At 42.9% G+C, this 16,201-nt stretch overlaps 1 protein-coding gene across 1 annotated transcript in view; it reads left to right on the top strand.

Annotated features, from left to right (window-relative positions):
* The window catches only part of Copa (COPI coat complex subunit alpha), a 48,157-nt gene extending 32,327 nt beyond the window's left edge, over nucleotides 1-15,830 (top strand). The window contains exons 15-33 of the mRNA XM_036203054.1: nucleotides 1,035-1,174; nucleotides 1,718-1,803; nucleotides 1,907-2,045; nucleotides 3,103-3,265; nucleotides 3,360-3,506; nucleotides 4,737-4,926; nucleotides 5,045-5,140; nucleotides 7,927-8,015; nucleotides 8,200-8,323; nucleotides 9,527-9,616; nucleotides 9,790-9,899; nucleotides 10,935-11,012; nucleotides 11,420-11,488; nucleotides 12,348-12,484; nucleotides 12,744-12,930; nucleotides 13,015-13,125; nucleotides 13,396-13,557; nucleotides 14,755-14,949; nucleotides 15,179-15,830. Of these exons, the coding sequence (XP_036058947.1) occupies nucleotides 1,035-1,174; nucleotides 1,718-1,803; nucleotides 1,907-2,045; nucleotides 3,103-3,265; nucleotides 3,360-3,506; nucleotides 4,737-4,926; nucleotides 5,045-5,140; nucleotides 7,927-8,015; nucleotides 8,200-8,323; nucleotides 9,527-9,616; nucleotides 9,790-9,899; nucleotides 10,935-11,012; nucleotides 11,420-11,488; nucleotides 12,348-12,484; nucleotides 12,744-12,930; nucleotides 13,015-13,125; nucleotides 13,396-13,557; nucleotides 14,755-14,949; nucleotides 15,179-15,238 (2,373 nt within the window). The 3' untranslated portion in view covers nucleotides 15,239-15,830. The remainder of the gene's footprint in view (nucleotides 1-1,034; nucleotides 1,175-1,717; nucleotides 1,804-1,906; nucleotides 2,046-3,102; nucleotides 3,266-3,359; nucleotides 3,507-4,736; nucleotides 4,927-5,044; nucleotides 5,141-7,926; nucleotides 8,016-8,199; nucleotides 8,324-9,526; nucleotides 9,617-9,789; nucleotides 9,900-10,934; nucleotides 11,013-11,419; nucleotides 11,489-12,347; nucleotides 12,485-12,743; nucleotides 12,931-13,014; nucleotides 13,126-13,395; nucleotides 13,558-14,754; nucleotides 14,950-15,178) is intronic.
* The last annotated feature ends 371 nt before the right edge of the window (nucleotides 15,831-16,201 follow it).

The following is a 16,201-nucleotide window of genomic DNA, read 5'->3' as shown; positions in this document are numbered from 1 at the left end:
GGCCAGCCTGGGCTATAACATGAGTTCAAGGACAGTCAGGGCTACACAGAGAAGCCGTCTTTTTTTTTTTTTTTTTAAGTTTTTCGAGACAGGGTTTCTCTGTGTAGCTTTGTGCCTTTCCTGGAACTCTTTGGAGACCAGGCTGGCCTCGAACTCACAGAGATCCACCTGGCTCTGCCTCCCGAGTGCTGGGATTAAAGGCGTGTGCCACTACCGCCCAGCTCAGAGAAGCCATCTTGAAAAACAAACAAACAAACAAACTCAGATTTAGGTGAGTAGCTTTTTTTTTGTTGTCCGCTGATTTGTAAGTCCTGGGGGTTGAATTTAGGGCCTTGTTCATGCAAGGTAAGTGCTCTGCCACTATAATTAACTCTTTTGTTTATTTGTTGTGTAATTTTGAGGATCTCACTAAGACTTGTGAGGATCTGAGTAGAGTGGCAATGAACTTTCTCTGTAGCACCAACAGGGTATATAGTCCTGGCCCAGCCTCTTAGGATTTCTTTTTTTTATTTTATTTTATTTTTTTGAACTGAGGATTGAACCCATGGCCTTGCGCTTACTAGGCATGCACTCTACCACTGAGCTAAATCCCCAACCCTGGGATTTCTTTTTTTAAGAGAGAGGTTAGAGGCCATTGAGATGTCTCAGTGGGTAAGGACCCTTACCAAGGTAGATGACCTAAACTCAATCCCTGGGACCCATGTGTAGAAGGAAAGAACTGACTTCTTCAATTTGTCCTCTGACCCCCACACATGGGCACCATGATATGTGTGTGTGTGTACTTCCCCCGCCCACACACACACACATGAGTTTTATAAATAAATAAATGTTGAGGGAGTTGGAGAAGGAAAAAGAGAGAAAAGACAGAGGTTAATAATAAGTCCCTGGAGACAGCCTTGGAGTGATCAACCTGATGTATATATATGACTTGGACAGGGAAGAAAGTTCTTCATTGAAGGAACAATTGCTGAGGGACATCATTAGCTGTTACCTCATTTATTCACTTCTCGTAACTCCACCTGTACTCATTTCAGCTTCTGATAAAGAATCTGAAGAATGAGATCACCAAAAAAATCCAGGTGCCCAACTGTGATGAAATCTTCTATGCTGGCACTGGCAACCTCCTGCTTCGGGATGCGGATTCCATCACACTCTTTGATGTCCAGCAAAAGCGGTAACATGACAGATGCCCCTGACAGACAGAGATGTAGTGAGGGAGAGTAGGAATATTTCATAGGAGCTTTTTTCCTAAGCTTGCGTGTGGCCTAGCTGCTTCTTGTACACTTAACTCTAAGACTGTTGGTAGTCCTCTTTCCCCTCCATGGCTACTCTCCCACCCTGTGCATGCACTCCAGCAGGATAGCAAGGGGCTGTGTACTTAGGTATTTTTATAGTACATACCTGGACAAAGAATGCTTTCAGGTCTTAGAATGAGAAGGACACAAAGGTGAATAGCACAGTTCCTGTTCTTAAGGAATTTTGTAATTCTCATGGTGAAACTGATAGATGTAAGTGCCTATAGGAAAGAATAAGGAAGGGGCAGTGCAGAATGTGAGCCACAACATTTGAGCTCACTGACCTACAGTGCAGGCAGTGTTCCCTTGGTGTTACATTGAGAAGTTGAGTTTTACATTAATTAAAGATGGAAAAGACATAGGTCATAGCTTGAGACAAGGGATTAGGCCCATTCATGATTACCTTTCTCTTGCTATCCCAGGACTCTGGCATCAGTGAAGATTTCCAAGGTGAAATATGTTATCTGGTCAGCAGACATGTCTCATGTAGCGCTACTGGCCAAACATGGTAAGGCTTCATTATATCCACCGTCTTGGAGCCCACTTCCTCCCTGCCAGTCTACTGCACTCACCCTGTCCGACAGAGCACTCATGCCCTTTGCCTCTTACAGCCATTGTGATCTGTAACCGCAAGCTGGATGCTCTATGTAACATTCATGAGAACATTCGTGTCAAGAGTGGGGCCTGGGATGAGAGTGGGGTGTTTATCTATACCACAAGCAACCACATCAAATATGCTGTCACCACTGGGTAAGTTAATTCTCTGGGACATAGTGGGAGAAGGTGTCTTCTTGAAATCACTGTGCTAGCTCAAGAGATATAACTGCAGTTCTCTGTTAACCTTCTCCATGAAAAAACTAACAGAGTATATATGTGTGCTAAAGACATTCGTGGGGGAGGGAGGTGCTGTGTGTGTGTGTGTGTGTGTGTGTGTGTGTGTGTGATGCCTCAGTAGGTAGAGGAAGTTTCTCACAAAGTGGACAGCCTGAGTTCAATCTCTGGATTCCTTCAACCCCCACCCCATGCATTGTGTACATATTCAAACACACATTACATAAAAAAAATTTTCAAAACTTAGGAAAAAAATTATAAAGGACTGGAGGGACCAGTGAGATGGCACAGCAGGTTAAAAACAAAAATGCTTTATATGTGAGCCTGACAACCTGAGTTTGACCCCAGAACCCAATTGGTTCTTCTTGATGGAATGTTCCTTTAGCTAGCAGGTAGTGGCTTTTTTTATAATTCTGGTTTGAAGTCCACTTTATCTTATTTCTTTCTTTCTTTTCTTTTCTTTTCTTTTTTTTTTTTTTTTCTCTTTTTGGTTTTTTTTCGAGACAGGGTTTCTCTGTGTAACTTTGGAGCCTGTCCTGGAACTCACTCTGTAGCCGAGGCTGGCCTTGAACTCACAGAGATCCACCTGCCTCTGCCTCCCGAGTGCTGGGATTATAGGTGTGCACCACCACCACCCGGCACAGCACACATTTCTACACCACATCTTGCCCACATACATAATAATGATTTTTTTTTTTTAAAGGAGGCTGTCAATGATAGTGTGCTTTCCTAGAATGCCCAAGGCTCTAGGGTCAGTCTATTATACTGCAAAACATAAAAATAGAAGTCCATAGCGTCTGTTCTGTCATAGAGAAGAATAAAGTCAATTTGGAACACTTCTGTCAGTCTGTACCTTGTTGAAGTAGCACTTGATGAAAGAAAGGGTAACAAGAAAAAACTGTCCTAACTTTGTTCATTATTTAAAAGCTGAATTTCCTCTCACTTCCTGAGTTGTGCCTTTTACCCCTCTTCCTAGGGACCATGGGATCATCCGAACTCTGGATTTACCCATCTATGTCACAAGAGTGAAGGGCAACAATGTCTACTGCCTGGACAGGGAGTGTCGGCCTCGAGTACTCACCATTGACCCCACCGAGTTCAAGTTCAAGTTGGCCCTGATCAACAGAAAATATGACGAGGTAGGAATCAAGGAAACCTAAAAAAAAGTAGAAGAGGCAGTGCACCTTTTCCTTATAAGCAATCTGTTTTCTGTCTCCCAAACCAAACATCTAGGTACTGCACATGGTGAGGAATGCCAAGCTAGTAGGCCAGTCAATCATTGCCTATCTCCAGAAAAAGGGTTATCCTGAAGTGGCCCTGCATTTTGTAAAGGATGAGAAAACTCGCTTCAGCCTGGCTCTGGAGTGCGGAAACATAGAGGTGAGAGGAATACACAGCTGTCTGTCCCAGAAAGTGCGGAGAAAGGAGGAAGCTTAGAGTCAGTGCCACTTTGTAGATGCTAGGTGTCAGGCTGGTCTCCAGGGAGTGTTGTCCTGGGCTTGTGCCTTAGCCAGAATGGAATTTAGGATGTTTTTAGTTAAATTGAGCCATTTTCCTGTCATCGTTTCTGTTTCTGCTTCTTCCCGTTTCTTCTGCCACAGTATTTCCACTATTGTGACTATTTTCTTTTTCCTGTTTCTTTTTTTCTCTTTTCCTTTTTTTTTTTTCTTTTTCTTTTTCTTTTGGTCAGATTTGAAGCAAGCTTAAATCAAATAGTGGCCAAGAGGATGAACTCTGGCTAGGTCAACTCCTGGATTCCCAGGAAATGGCCTCTTGTTACTATTTTCAAACTGAATTTAAGAATTTCTAAGCTGGGCAGTGGTTGCGCACACCTTTTGATCCCAGCACTTAGGAAGCAGGGACAGATGGATCTCCAAGTTCAAGGCCAGCATGGTCTACAAAGCGAGTTCCTGGACAGCCAGGACTGAAACACAGAGGAACCGTGTCTGGAGAAAAACAATAAAAGAGGAAAAAAGATTTTCTAGTCTAGAAGCAAGATAGTAAGAAATCTGAAGAATGTGTTTGCTTTCCTTGATGCTTGATCTTGCTGGATGAAGTCCTTATGAAATGTTGAGACCCAAAGGGCACGACGGGCATTGTTTCAGGAGGAAAGGACTTAGGAGAGCTGCTTTTCCAGCTGCGTCTTGTTTCTTCTCTTATTTCCTCTGTGGAGCTTCAAAAGGAGCAGATAGGAAACAAGACAGCACAAATGAGGCTATCTCTGTGGAGTGTGTGACTGATAGGTGCTTGTACTGTGCAAGGGAAATCAGAGGGTGAGAGCACTGTGTGTGATTTTCCATCTGTGATCCAATCTCATTGTATGCAGAATTCTTGATAGAAATAGAGTGGAAGTAGTGATTGCAAGTATAGAAAATCCTTGGGAAATTTTGGAGACAAATGCTTTGATGGACTCCCCTGGTTTTTTGTTTGTTTGTTTTTGTGTTTTTTGTTTTGTTTTGTTTTTTTGGGGTTTTTTTTGGAGCTGAAGATCGAACTCAGGGCCTTGTGCTTGCCAGTCAAGCACTCTACCACTGAGCTAAATCCCCAACCCCCTCCCCTGATTTTGAGTCATAGTGCCCACACTAAACCCTGACCACGGGAATTCTTCAGATTGCTCTAGAAGCAGCCAAAGCCCTGGATGACAAGAACTGCTGGGAGAAGCTGGGAGAAGTGGCCCTGCTACAGGGAAATCACCAGATAGTAGAAATGTGCTATCAGCGTACCAAAAACTTCGACAAACTTTCCTTCTTGTACCTTATTACCGGCAACCTGGAGAAACTTCGTAAGATGATGAAGATTGGTGAGTTCCCTAAAACTAAGATTGGGAAGTGTGGGGCTTGGGGGAAGGAGGAAGGTAAATAAAGGAGAGAGATCTTTAGCAAGAAGGCTTACATTGGTTTCTCGTTGACTTGATGCAGCTGAGATCCGCAAGGACATGAGTGGCCATTATCAGAATGCCCTGTACCTGGGTGATGTATCAGAGAGGGTGCGGATCCTGAAGAACTGTGGACAGAGTAAGTGCCTATCCAGGACTCACCAACTCCTTTGATAACTTGAAAAGTCTCTTTGGGGAATTGCCCTTTGTTGTACATTTTTCACGTTGCATGATACTATGTTTAAATTTTTTCTTCTAAACCAAATGGTGGTGGAGCCAGACAAGGAGTCCTGGTGCTTCCTTAGCTTCCTCTGTGGAGATTAGACTCATGCAGTTTACAGGACTTGATTTGTTCTTGCTATTGTTTATTGACAACTCACTGAATACTAAATATTATGCTAGAATTTGAGATCCATTAAGGAACAAGTTCTAGGAATGGTGACTCCCATCTAATCTTAGCATTCAGGACAGTGAGACAAGAGGATTTCCATAAGCTTGAGGCCATCCAGAGTAAGACTGTTTCAAAAACCCAGGGGTTAGAGAGGTGGGTCAGCTGTTAACAACACTTGTTGCTCTTGCAGAGGACCGGCGTTCAGTTCCTAGTGCTTGTATGGGGGCTCACAACTCTACTTAACTCTAGTTCCAGGGGGTCCAATGCCTTCTGACTTCTATGAGCACCAAGCATGCACATGATGTACATACATACATGCAGGCAATTCACACATAAAATATAATAACTCTAGTTAAAAAAAAAATTAAGTACTAGGTATAGATATAGGCTGTGGTAGAAAGGAGTCAGGGATAAGTCCAAAGTTGTTTTTAGTGTTGATGATGGTGCTTAAGTATAAGTAACTTGTGTTAATTATGAACTAGTTACTTTGTAAGAAATTACCAGCCCAGAGCTGGGAATGGTGGAGCTCGCCTTTAATCCCAGCACTCGGGAGACAGGGACAGGTGGGTCTCTGAATTCAAGGCCAGCCTGGTCTACAGAGGGGGTTTCAGGACTTCGAGGGCTACACAGAGAAACTCCATCTCAAAAAAACAAAAAAAAAAAAAAATTTTTTTTTAATTTTTAAAAATTAAAGAGATGTGGGTTGGGGATTTAGCTCAGTGGTAGAGTGCTTGACTGGCAAGCACAAGGCCCTGGGTTTGACCCTCAGCTTAAAAAAAAAAAATTAAAGAGATGAGCTGTAGTGGCACATACCGAACCAGAAAAAAAATTACCTTAAAATTTAGTAGAGGTTAAATATTCCTACATGAAGTCCAAAATTTGAAATGCTCCAAAATCCAAATAATATGTAACCCGGGCTGGTCTGGAACTTACTAGCTAAAATCCAACTTTTTAAATGTCAATACATGCTTAGGAATTTTTGAATTTAGTTGGGTGGTAGTGGTGGTGGTGGTGGTGTGCTGCTGCTGCTGCACACCCTTAATCCCAGCACTCAGGTGGCAGAAGCAGCCAGATGTCTATGAGTTCGAGGCCAGCCTGGTCTACAAAGTGAGTCCCAGGGCAGCCAGAGCTGTTACACAGAGAAACCCTGTCTTGAAAAACCAAACAAAGAAGAAATTTCTGAATTAAAGGACAGCTGATGGGAGTTGGTCCTCCTTTCAGGAGCTGAAATGGGACTGCCAGGCTTGGTGGCAAGAGCCCTTATCGACTGAGCCGTCTTGAGGCCCAGACCTCCTGTTTCCTGATGGAGATGAGGATAGTCCTACTGTAATTTCTAAGCAAATGTTTCAAAATCTGAAAATCTCTAAAATCTGAAACATTTATGGTCTAGTTTCAAAAAAAGGATACCTAAATTATAGTTGTTTTTTAACAAACATTTAATTTATAGTAGACTCTAATGTAACACTTTTAGTAAGTGGCAAAGGATGTAAGAGTGAACTCAGATCCCTGTTTAAATAGGAATGGAATCAAGGATCACTGTCATCAGGCCCAACAAACATGTTTCTTTTTACCAGATTTTTTAAAGACAGGGTCTCACTGTGAAGCCCAACTGTCCAGGAACCCACTGGACAGATGAGGTTTCTTACTTACCCCTTGGCCTTTGCTTTTTAGCTCCTCAAGTTTCTTCTCTTTTTGTTTTTATTTTAAAAACCCTACTTTTTCATCAATATTTTTAGCACATTTCTGTGCTGTTTCAGGGACTTCGTGCCACATTTGTTGTGACTATTGCCCTTTCCAAGTTATATTCTAAAACAGCTGAGGGAACCAACTCCCACACAAACATACATACACAATAAACATAAAAAATTAATAAATAGGGCTGGAGAGATGGCTCAGGTTAAGAGCACTGACTGCTCTTCCAGAGGTCCTGAATTCAATTCCCAGCAACCACATGGTGGCTCACAGGCATCTGTAATGAGATCTGGTGCTCTCTTCTGTATACACAATAAATAAATAAATCTTTAAAAAAATTAATAAAACATCTCCTCACGTTTAGAGTGTGGCTTAGGTTTGGTTCACGGTGTCTACTGTGGCTGTATTCAGAGTGTTGTCCAGGACTATAGACATTCAAAGACTCAACAGGAGAATGCATTTCCACACTCACTTGTATGGGTGTGACCGTTACTTGGGTCTTTGCTCCCCTTTGTCTGAGGGACAGTGTCATCTTGTTATGTTTCCTTCTCTATCACAAGTTCACAAAATGGCACCTGGTTTCCCTCAGAACAGGTAAACAAGATGACACCCAAAATAGAATCCACAATTATTGTAAGCTAATCTTGGTTGTGACGTTTCGTCACTTCTGACATACTCTGTCCATTAGAGTTTAGTTAACAGCTTAAGCCTGCACTTATGGTTGAGTAAGATGGAAGCATTTGGGTACTAGGAGATAGGGATCACCCTCTTCCTCGGGAGTCTACCAAAGTAGCATTCTCTTGGAAAAGTACTTATCCCACAAAGCCTGTCTTTTTCTTTAGAGTCCCTGGCCTATCTCACAGCTGCTACACATGGCTTAGATGAGGAAGCTGAGAGTCTGAAGGAAACATTTGACCCCGAGAAGGAGACAGTGAGTATTTACACAAGTGTCACCGGTAAAACGACTCATTCTCATCTTGTAATAATTTAAAACCATAAATTTCACTCTCCCAGCAAATTGCAGAGAGAGACTTAAAGCTGTCTAGAGGAAGGCGCCTAACCTTATCGGAATGATAGAGCTGTTGATGTTTCGCATCTTTATTATTCCACCTCAGATCCCAGACATCGATCCTAATGCCAAGCTGCTCCAGCCGCCTGCACCTATCATGCCATTGGATACTAATTGGCCCTTACTGACTGTGTCCAAGGGGTTCTTTGAAGGCTCCATTGCCAGCAAGGGTAAGTGCTCAATTCTCCTATAGCACTTTATTATTTGTTTTATAGAGAACTATCCTAAATGGGTCTGAGTATGTACTCAGTTAGAAGATTGCTTGCCCAGAGTGTATGAAACTCTGGGTTCAGTCCCTACCATTATGCACATAACTGACACACACCTGTAATAAGCTAGGGATATGGAGATAAGAGGATCAAAAATTCAAGGTCGTCCTTGGCCACATAGTCTGTTTTAGGACTGCCTGGACTACACATGTCTTAAAAACAAACAAAAAAACAATCTTAGAAAGTACCAGTAAGTAACAGTTTCATCTGTTCTTTTTTCTGTGTGAAGTTTCACAGACCACTGAAAGGCTAGCCAGGGGTAGGATGTAGTCTCACAAACTGAGGAAAGGCTTTTTGAGATCATTAAAGAGAATTTGAACCAGATATGGCATTGGCCGGGCAGTGGTGGCCCACATCTTTAATCCCAGCACTCGGAGGCAGAGGCAGGTGGATCTCTGTGAGTTTGAGGCCAGACTGATCTACAGAATAAGTTCCAGGACAGTCAAGGCTACACCTAGAAACCCTGTCTCAATAAATAAATAAATAAATAAATAAATAAATAACAACAACAACAACAACAAAAGGCCTTAGCAGATTTCAGGCATTTTGTGTCTGGCTGTTTTTTTCTCGGCCTCCTCATTCTCTGCACAGACTGTAGTAATGGTGACTTAGCAAAGATTTCAGGAAGAAGTTCCAAGAGTGGGCAGTCAGAGATAGCCAGGTTTGAGTTAGTTCTCTCCTACCTGAACAGGTATTGAACCCAGGGTCTGGTTATCTCTTCTATTTCCTCTCTTTGCAGAATCTGTTGCAAGTTAGCATAGCATATATACAACAAAACCAATAACTGCCATGTAAGAATGAGGGCCTGAGTTTGGATTCCCAGCACTGGAATTGCACACACACACAAACATGGACAGAACAGAGCAGGACAGAACCTTGGCGATTATTGTTGATTTTTTGTTTGAATTTTTTTTATTTTGAGACTTAATAGAATAAAACATGTTTACTGACATTCAGAGTTACCACTTTCTAAGTGAACAGCACATATTCCTGAGGACACAGCCCTGAGCATCTGCTTTGGAAAGCATATGCCCCTTGCCTGTAGAGATGGGACTTGAGACTTGCTAATCTCTAACCATCTCCCTTCTGTCCTTCCTTTGGTAGGGAAGGGAGGAGCATTGGCTGCTGACATTGACATTGACACTGTTGGTACTGAAGGCTGGGGAGAGGATGCAGAACTGCAGCTAGATGAAGGTAAGAATTCTGGTTTAGGACTGTTCTGAGATGATAGGCTCCATGGAAGGAACTTATCTGTGGAGCAGTCTATAAGCCTCTAACTCATGGAGTCAATATGATTCTTAATACTTTGCTTTTTTTCTGGGTATGCTACCACCGAAATCTATTTTGATCCTGGATTTTCCTTACAGATGGATTTGTGGAGGCTTCAGAAGGTTTGGGAGAAGATGCTCTCGGCAAGGGACAAGAAGAAGGAGGTGGCTGGGATGTAGAAGAAGATCTGGAGCTCCCACCAGAGCTGGTATGTGAAGTTCCTGCTCTGGAACTTCTTCTCACCCTGTAAAAACTGGTGGGAGGTCTAGAGACACGGCTCAGTAGATAAGAGCATCTGCTGCTCTTCCAGAGGTTCAGGGTTCAGTTCCCGGCACCCATATCTGGTGACTCAGAACTGCCTATGAGACCAGCTCCAAATGATCTGATCCTCTCTGACCTCCCTAGACACCTGTATGCACATGATGCACATAAGCCCACACAGGCACAGACACATACATATAAATAAAAAAAAGAATAAATATTTAAAAACAAACTGGTGGGGTGCACTCTCTCTGTGTGTCCCTGTCTCTCTCTCTCTCTCTCTCACACACACACACACACACACACACACACACACACACACACACACCCTCTTACACTGTGCCTATCCTGAAGTCTCCACAAAGCGGGGGAGGGATCCAGAGCAACCTCCTAATCTGATACATTTTGAAAGGAGAGCCAGAGTCTGGCCTTGTTTCCATGCTTATGTAGCATCAGAGAAGGGGTTGCACAGCCTGTCTAATCTGATGCTTATCTTCCACCTGAAAGAGGAACTATCTGGAATCTGGATTGGAGGTTTTGGTATGTCATTTTTGTTTTGGTGAGGTAGCTCCCTATTCTGTCCCTCTTATAACCATCACCCTTTCTCCTATAGTGGTAGGATCTAAAAGGTTTGTCTTTGGTGAGGTGGCTCCCATTCTGTCTCTCCCATAGCAAAGGTAGGCATCTAAATGGTTGTGTCTTGAATTCATCAGAACACAGTACCTGGACAGCTTTTTTAAATGTCGTAGTTTGGGGCCTGCAAACATGGTTCAGTTGTAGGGTGCTTGCCTCGCATGCACAAAGCCTTTGTTTTGATCCCCACAGTACATAACAGGCATGATGGCATATGACTATCATCCTAGCACTTTAGGTTGAGGCAGGAGCATTCAATCCTGTTACATGAAGAGTCTGAGGCTTTGTCAGACTGTTTAAACAAATAAATAAAGCCTTAGTTTTTGTTTTTGTTTTTTTTTTCTTCTAGGATGTACCCTCTGGGGTTGCCAGTGGTGCTGAAGATGGGTTCTTTGTGCCCCCAACCAAGGGAACAAGCCCAACTCAAGTAAGCAGGAAAACAAAATTATACAGGGATGAGTGTTTCTGAGCTGGCTAATATTTGATTACTGTGTTAAATATATATATATATATATGGGCTGGAGAGATGGCTCAGAGGTTGAGAGCACTGACTGCTCTTCCAGAGGTCCTGAGTTCAATTCCCAGCAACCACATGGTAGCTCACAGGCATCTGTAATAAGATCTGGTGCCCTCTTCTGGCCTGCAGACATACATGCAAGCAGAACACTGTATACATAATAACTAAATAAATCTTTAGTATATATATACATTTATGTATATATGTATTTATGTATGTATATATATATATTGGCTACTTTTAACAGATATGGAGGAGGAGAATTGGAAAGAGAAAGGGAATTTTTCATTTGGCTTAGGTTTTCTGTTTCTTCCTAGATCTGGTGTAATAACTCTCAGCTTCCTGTTGATCACATCTTGGCAGGTTCTTTTGAAACAGCCATGCGGGTAAGTCTTTAAAAACCTTGGCCCTTACTCTTGAGTGTCTATTCCAGAATCCCAGGGAGAATGGTTGACTCGATCTTTTTAACCACGTGGGAGTGGTCTGACCCACAAGGGCCAAGCTGTATATTTCATGGGAGTTATTGGCCTTGCTAAAGGAACTTGCTTTACAAAGGCCTCTTACCAGTTCTCCATTTGGTCTGTGTTTGTCAGTAAGCGCATTTAAGATGGATCTTCAGCCATTTCCACAGCTTTATAGACTGCTTTCTGGCTTACATTAGTAAACTCAGTGCCACTTCTTGCACAGGTGTATTGTGCACACTGTATCTATTGAGTGTTATAATGACAATTTCAACTGCAACAACCATCAACATCTGTTTATTTTTGTGTGTTGATTATTTTAAAATACTCCATGTAGATATTTAATGGAGTAGACCCTATTATTACCTGTATTTCAGCAATGGGAAGCAATACAGGGAAGTAAAATACCTTGCCCAGGTTTGACTTAATGTTGTTTGTTTGTTTGTTTGTTTCAAGACAGGGTTTCTCTGTGTAGTTTTGGTGCCTGTCCTGGATCTCACTCTGTAGACCAGGCTGGCCTCGAACTCACACAGATCCACCTGGCTCTGCCTCCCAGATTAAAGGCAGGTGCCACCACCGCCTGGCTTTGACTTAATTTTTAATTGGTAGAAAACAAATCCTCCCGCACTCTAGAGGCAGAGGCAGGTGGATCTCTCAGTTCCAGGACAACCTGGTCTACAGTGAGAGTTCCAGGACAGCCAGGGCCACACAGAGAAACCTTATCTTGAAAAAACCAAAACAGAAAGAAAACAAATCCTTATGTTTCTATTTTCTTGTTTGCTAGCTTCTTCATGACCAGGTGGGAGTAATCCAATTTGGCCCCTATAAGCAACTGTTCCTACAGACATATGCTCGAGGCCGTACCACCTACCAAGCACTGCCCTGCTTGCCGTCCATGTATAGTTACCCCAATCGTAATTGGTAAGTTCCCTTGCTCCTTGCTGTTCCAAGTTGGAGTAGCCACTTCAGATGTTAGCCACAGTGACATGGAATTGCCCCGGAGTTAAGGTTTCCAGAAGAAAAGATCTGTGGCTTGGTACTTTGGAGTTTGATCTATATCAGCTTCATCCTATTCCCAGCAACTTTCACAGTAGGATGTTGGTGATTGTGTTTGCTAGAAACAGGGCATGAGTCCTTAACTCTTGACTATCCTATTTTCTTCCTAATTTTCCCTTTCCAGGAAGGATGCAGGGCTAAAGAATGGTGTACCAGCTGTAGGCCTAAAGCTTAATGACCTGATCCAGCGATTGCAGCTGTGCTACCAGCTTACCACAGTTGGCAAGTTTGAAGAAGCTGTGGAAAAATTCCGTTCCATCCTGCTCAGTGTGCCTCTTCTTGTTGTGGACAATAAACAGGAGATTGCAGAGGTAGGAAGAATCTAGCCACTTGCCCGATCCTGGGCACCTCCATATTCTTGTGTATGTCATGACTATCTTCTGCTACCTCTTTAGGCCCAGCAGCTCATCACCATCTGCCGTGAATACATTGTGGGTTTGTGCATGGAGATAGAAAGGAAGAAGCTGCCTAAGGAAAGCCTAGACCAGCAGAAGCGCATCTGCGAGGTAAGATATGTGGGGCCAGCACTGGAAAGGCACCATCTAAATTGTTTGGTTCGGATGTTTCTTGGCATCAGGGAGGAAGAGAAATTGGAGTTCATCTCTGTGAAGAGGTACTCCATTTCTCCACCCTTATTCCTGAGAATAGGTAGAACTAATCCCTGTCTTATAGCCAATCATGTTTGCTTTGTATTGTTGTTTTGTTTTTTGATTGTGTACCTGTTTATAAACAACAGCTGAGTATCAGCCTGTCTTGTGTTCCTTTCTGTCCACTAGATGGCAGCCTATTTCACACACTCAAACCTGCAGCCTGTGCATATGATCCTGGTGCTTCGGACAGCCCTCAACCTTTTCTTCAAGCTCAAGAACTTCAAGACAGCTGCCACGTTTGCTCGGCGCCTACTGGAACTTGGGCCCAAGCCTGAAGTGGCCCAACAGGTACAGGGGAATTCCATCAGTGACTTTAGGGGCACCAAATGGAAAGAGTAGAAGCCCAAGATCCTTGTCTTTGAAACAAAACAATATAATAGCATTCAACCCAAAAGAAGCCAATGGAATGCCACCCTCTGGCTACCTTCTGACATTAGGGCTTCTTTTTTTCCCCTTGAAACTAAAGCAGTAATTTATTCAGACATGGCATTGGGTAGTGACATTCTAAAATACTTTATATAGATGTTTAAATGGAATAGCTCCTATAACTATAGTTTAGGAATGAGAAAGCAATGCAGGGAAGTAAAATACCTTGCCCAAGTTTGGCTCCAGTTTTTTCTATGTAGACTTGACTGTCCTGGAATTCACTATGTAGACCAGGCTGGCCTCAAACTCAAAGAGATCTGCTTGCCTCTGCCTCTCAAGTGCTGAGATTAAAAATATACACCACATGGAGTTGGGGATTTAGCTCAGTGGTAGAGTGCTTGCCTAGCAAGTTCAAGGCCCTGGGTTTGATCCTCGCCCTCCCCCCCCCCCCCCCCCACAAAAAAAATATGCACCACCACACCTGGCTTGATTTAATTTTTAATTTGATATTTCTGCTGCATCTTACTGCTCCATGGCTTTGCAATCTAGAATAGCTCCAGTATACCTTCAGATAATGCATCTGTCCTTAAGTTCTAGTGCACCTACAGGTAATGCATCAGCCCTTAAGCTCCAGTACACATGCAGATAGATAATGCATCAGTCCTTAAGCTCCAGGTGACACGTCTTGACCTCTTGTATGTCTCATATGTATTCCATTATCTATGCCATCCAAAAGCATTCTTCTTGGGCAATAGAAATCTGTTTTAACTCTTTCAGGGCCCAACCCTGATAATCTAATCCCCAGACTTTGTTGAACTTGTGGCTTTAGAGTAATGGAGCCATGTTGGAGAAAGAGAAAGATTTCACTGTGTATCCCAAACTGGCCCTCAAACTCCTGAATCTCCTGTTTCTGCCTTTGGAGTACTGGGATGCACCACTACACTCAGCAGCAATGGCTGTTGTTAATTTTTCACATACATCCTATACATACATAGGATAGGACCTATATTCCTGTAGAGTAATTACTTTTATCCTTGTGTTCTGTTTTTTGAGATTAGGTCAGAGATTATTTGTGCTGCTTTCTGTCCTCTCAGATAAAATGTTCCTTCCTTCTTCTAGACCAGAAAAATCCTGTCTGCCTGTGAGAAAAATCCCACAGATGCCTGCCAGCTCAATTACGACATGCACAACCCCTTTGACATTTGTGCTGCATCTTACCGGCCCATCTACCGTGGAAAACCGGTGGAGAAGTGTCCACTCAGTGGGGCCTGTTATTCCCCCGAGTTCAAGGGGCAAATCTGCCGGGTCACCACAGTAAGTACTATCTTCAAGAATGTGTCTAGGATATTGAGGGGAGGGCAGGAGAAGGAAGCAGGGTGGTTGTTTTCTCACCCAGCTCCTTGAGGCAATGTCACTAGAGAAGGCTAGAGCATCTACCCACTGTTCCACTTCTCAGTATCACTTGTGGGGGGGTAGGGCATGAGCTTTCTGGGGTTTTCAGCCTTATTGATCTCCAGCTTGATCCTGTTTTCCACTTCCGCAGGTGACAGAGATTGGCAAAGATGTGATTGGTCTGAGGATCAGTCCTCTTCAGTTCCGATAAAGGCCCTTCATGTGCATGCGTTAATCACTTATTGTCCCTGGAGTCTCTAGCCCCCAGCCCGCCACTCCCCTTACACTCACTCTTCAGCTTGTTGACATCTGGTTCTCCCTAAAACTTCATGTCCTGCTGTCTCTTCTGTGGCAAATCAGACTTTTCACACTGGACTTTCTTGCTCCTGCAACCTCTCTCCTGAAGGTGACTGGTTGTGACCATAGATGACTTTGACTTTGAACTTGGGTCTTCCGAGGAACAAATGAAAACTTTGTGCTGGATGTTTGTTTAGCGAATTCTTTCCGTATTTATTCCTCTCTTCCCACCACCTCTGTTTCCATGCCGCTAGAGAACAGTGGGATCTGATAAGTGCTGTTTTTCCTCAGCCACATGAGATTCCTAACTATCCCATCTTTTCTTTGGGCGTTTAATGTCATCAATAGGTTCCTTCCCTATGTGGGCCCAGTCACTTGCAAGTTGAGAAGAAGTCTTTTTTTTTTTTTTTGCAAAATGTGTCATTTTTCACTGATTTGTTTCTGTCCTTTAATAACCATTGTTCTTATGTTTTGTGCTCACACTAAATAAAGTAAATTTCTATGGAGTTCTCTAGCTTGCCATTTACTGGCTGGACACTTACTTTCATGCCCCTGTCCACATCCACATAGCTGTCTCACCAGAGCAGATTCTTTGCTTCAGAGTCATTTTTTAGTTATTATATTCGTCATATACATTTTTAAATTAATATACACTGCAAGGAGAAATTGTTTTCTTAAGAGACTTGTGAAGCATAGATCTGTGTTGTTGGAAAATGGTAAAAAGAGTTCTCTTGGGGCTGGAGAAGTGGCTCAGTGGTTAAAGCCCACTGGCTGCTCTTCCAGAGGACTCCAGTTCTAGAGGATTCAACGCTCTCACACAGAAATACATGCAAACAAAACACCAATAAAATAAAAAAATTTTTAAAAAGTTCTCTGT

This window comes from Onychomys torridus, chromosome 11 (assembly GCF_903995425.1).
Source record: "Onychomys torridus chromosome 11, mOncTor1.1, whole genome shotgun sequence".
NCBI classification, from domain to species: Eukaryota; Metazoa; Chordata; class Mammalia; order Rodentia; family Cricetidae; genus Onychomys; species Onychomys torridus.
The sequence above is the reverse complement of the archived record's forward strand: the minus strand, read 5'-3'. Positions and strand labels throughout refer to the sequence as shown.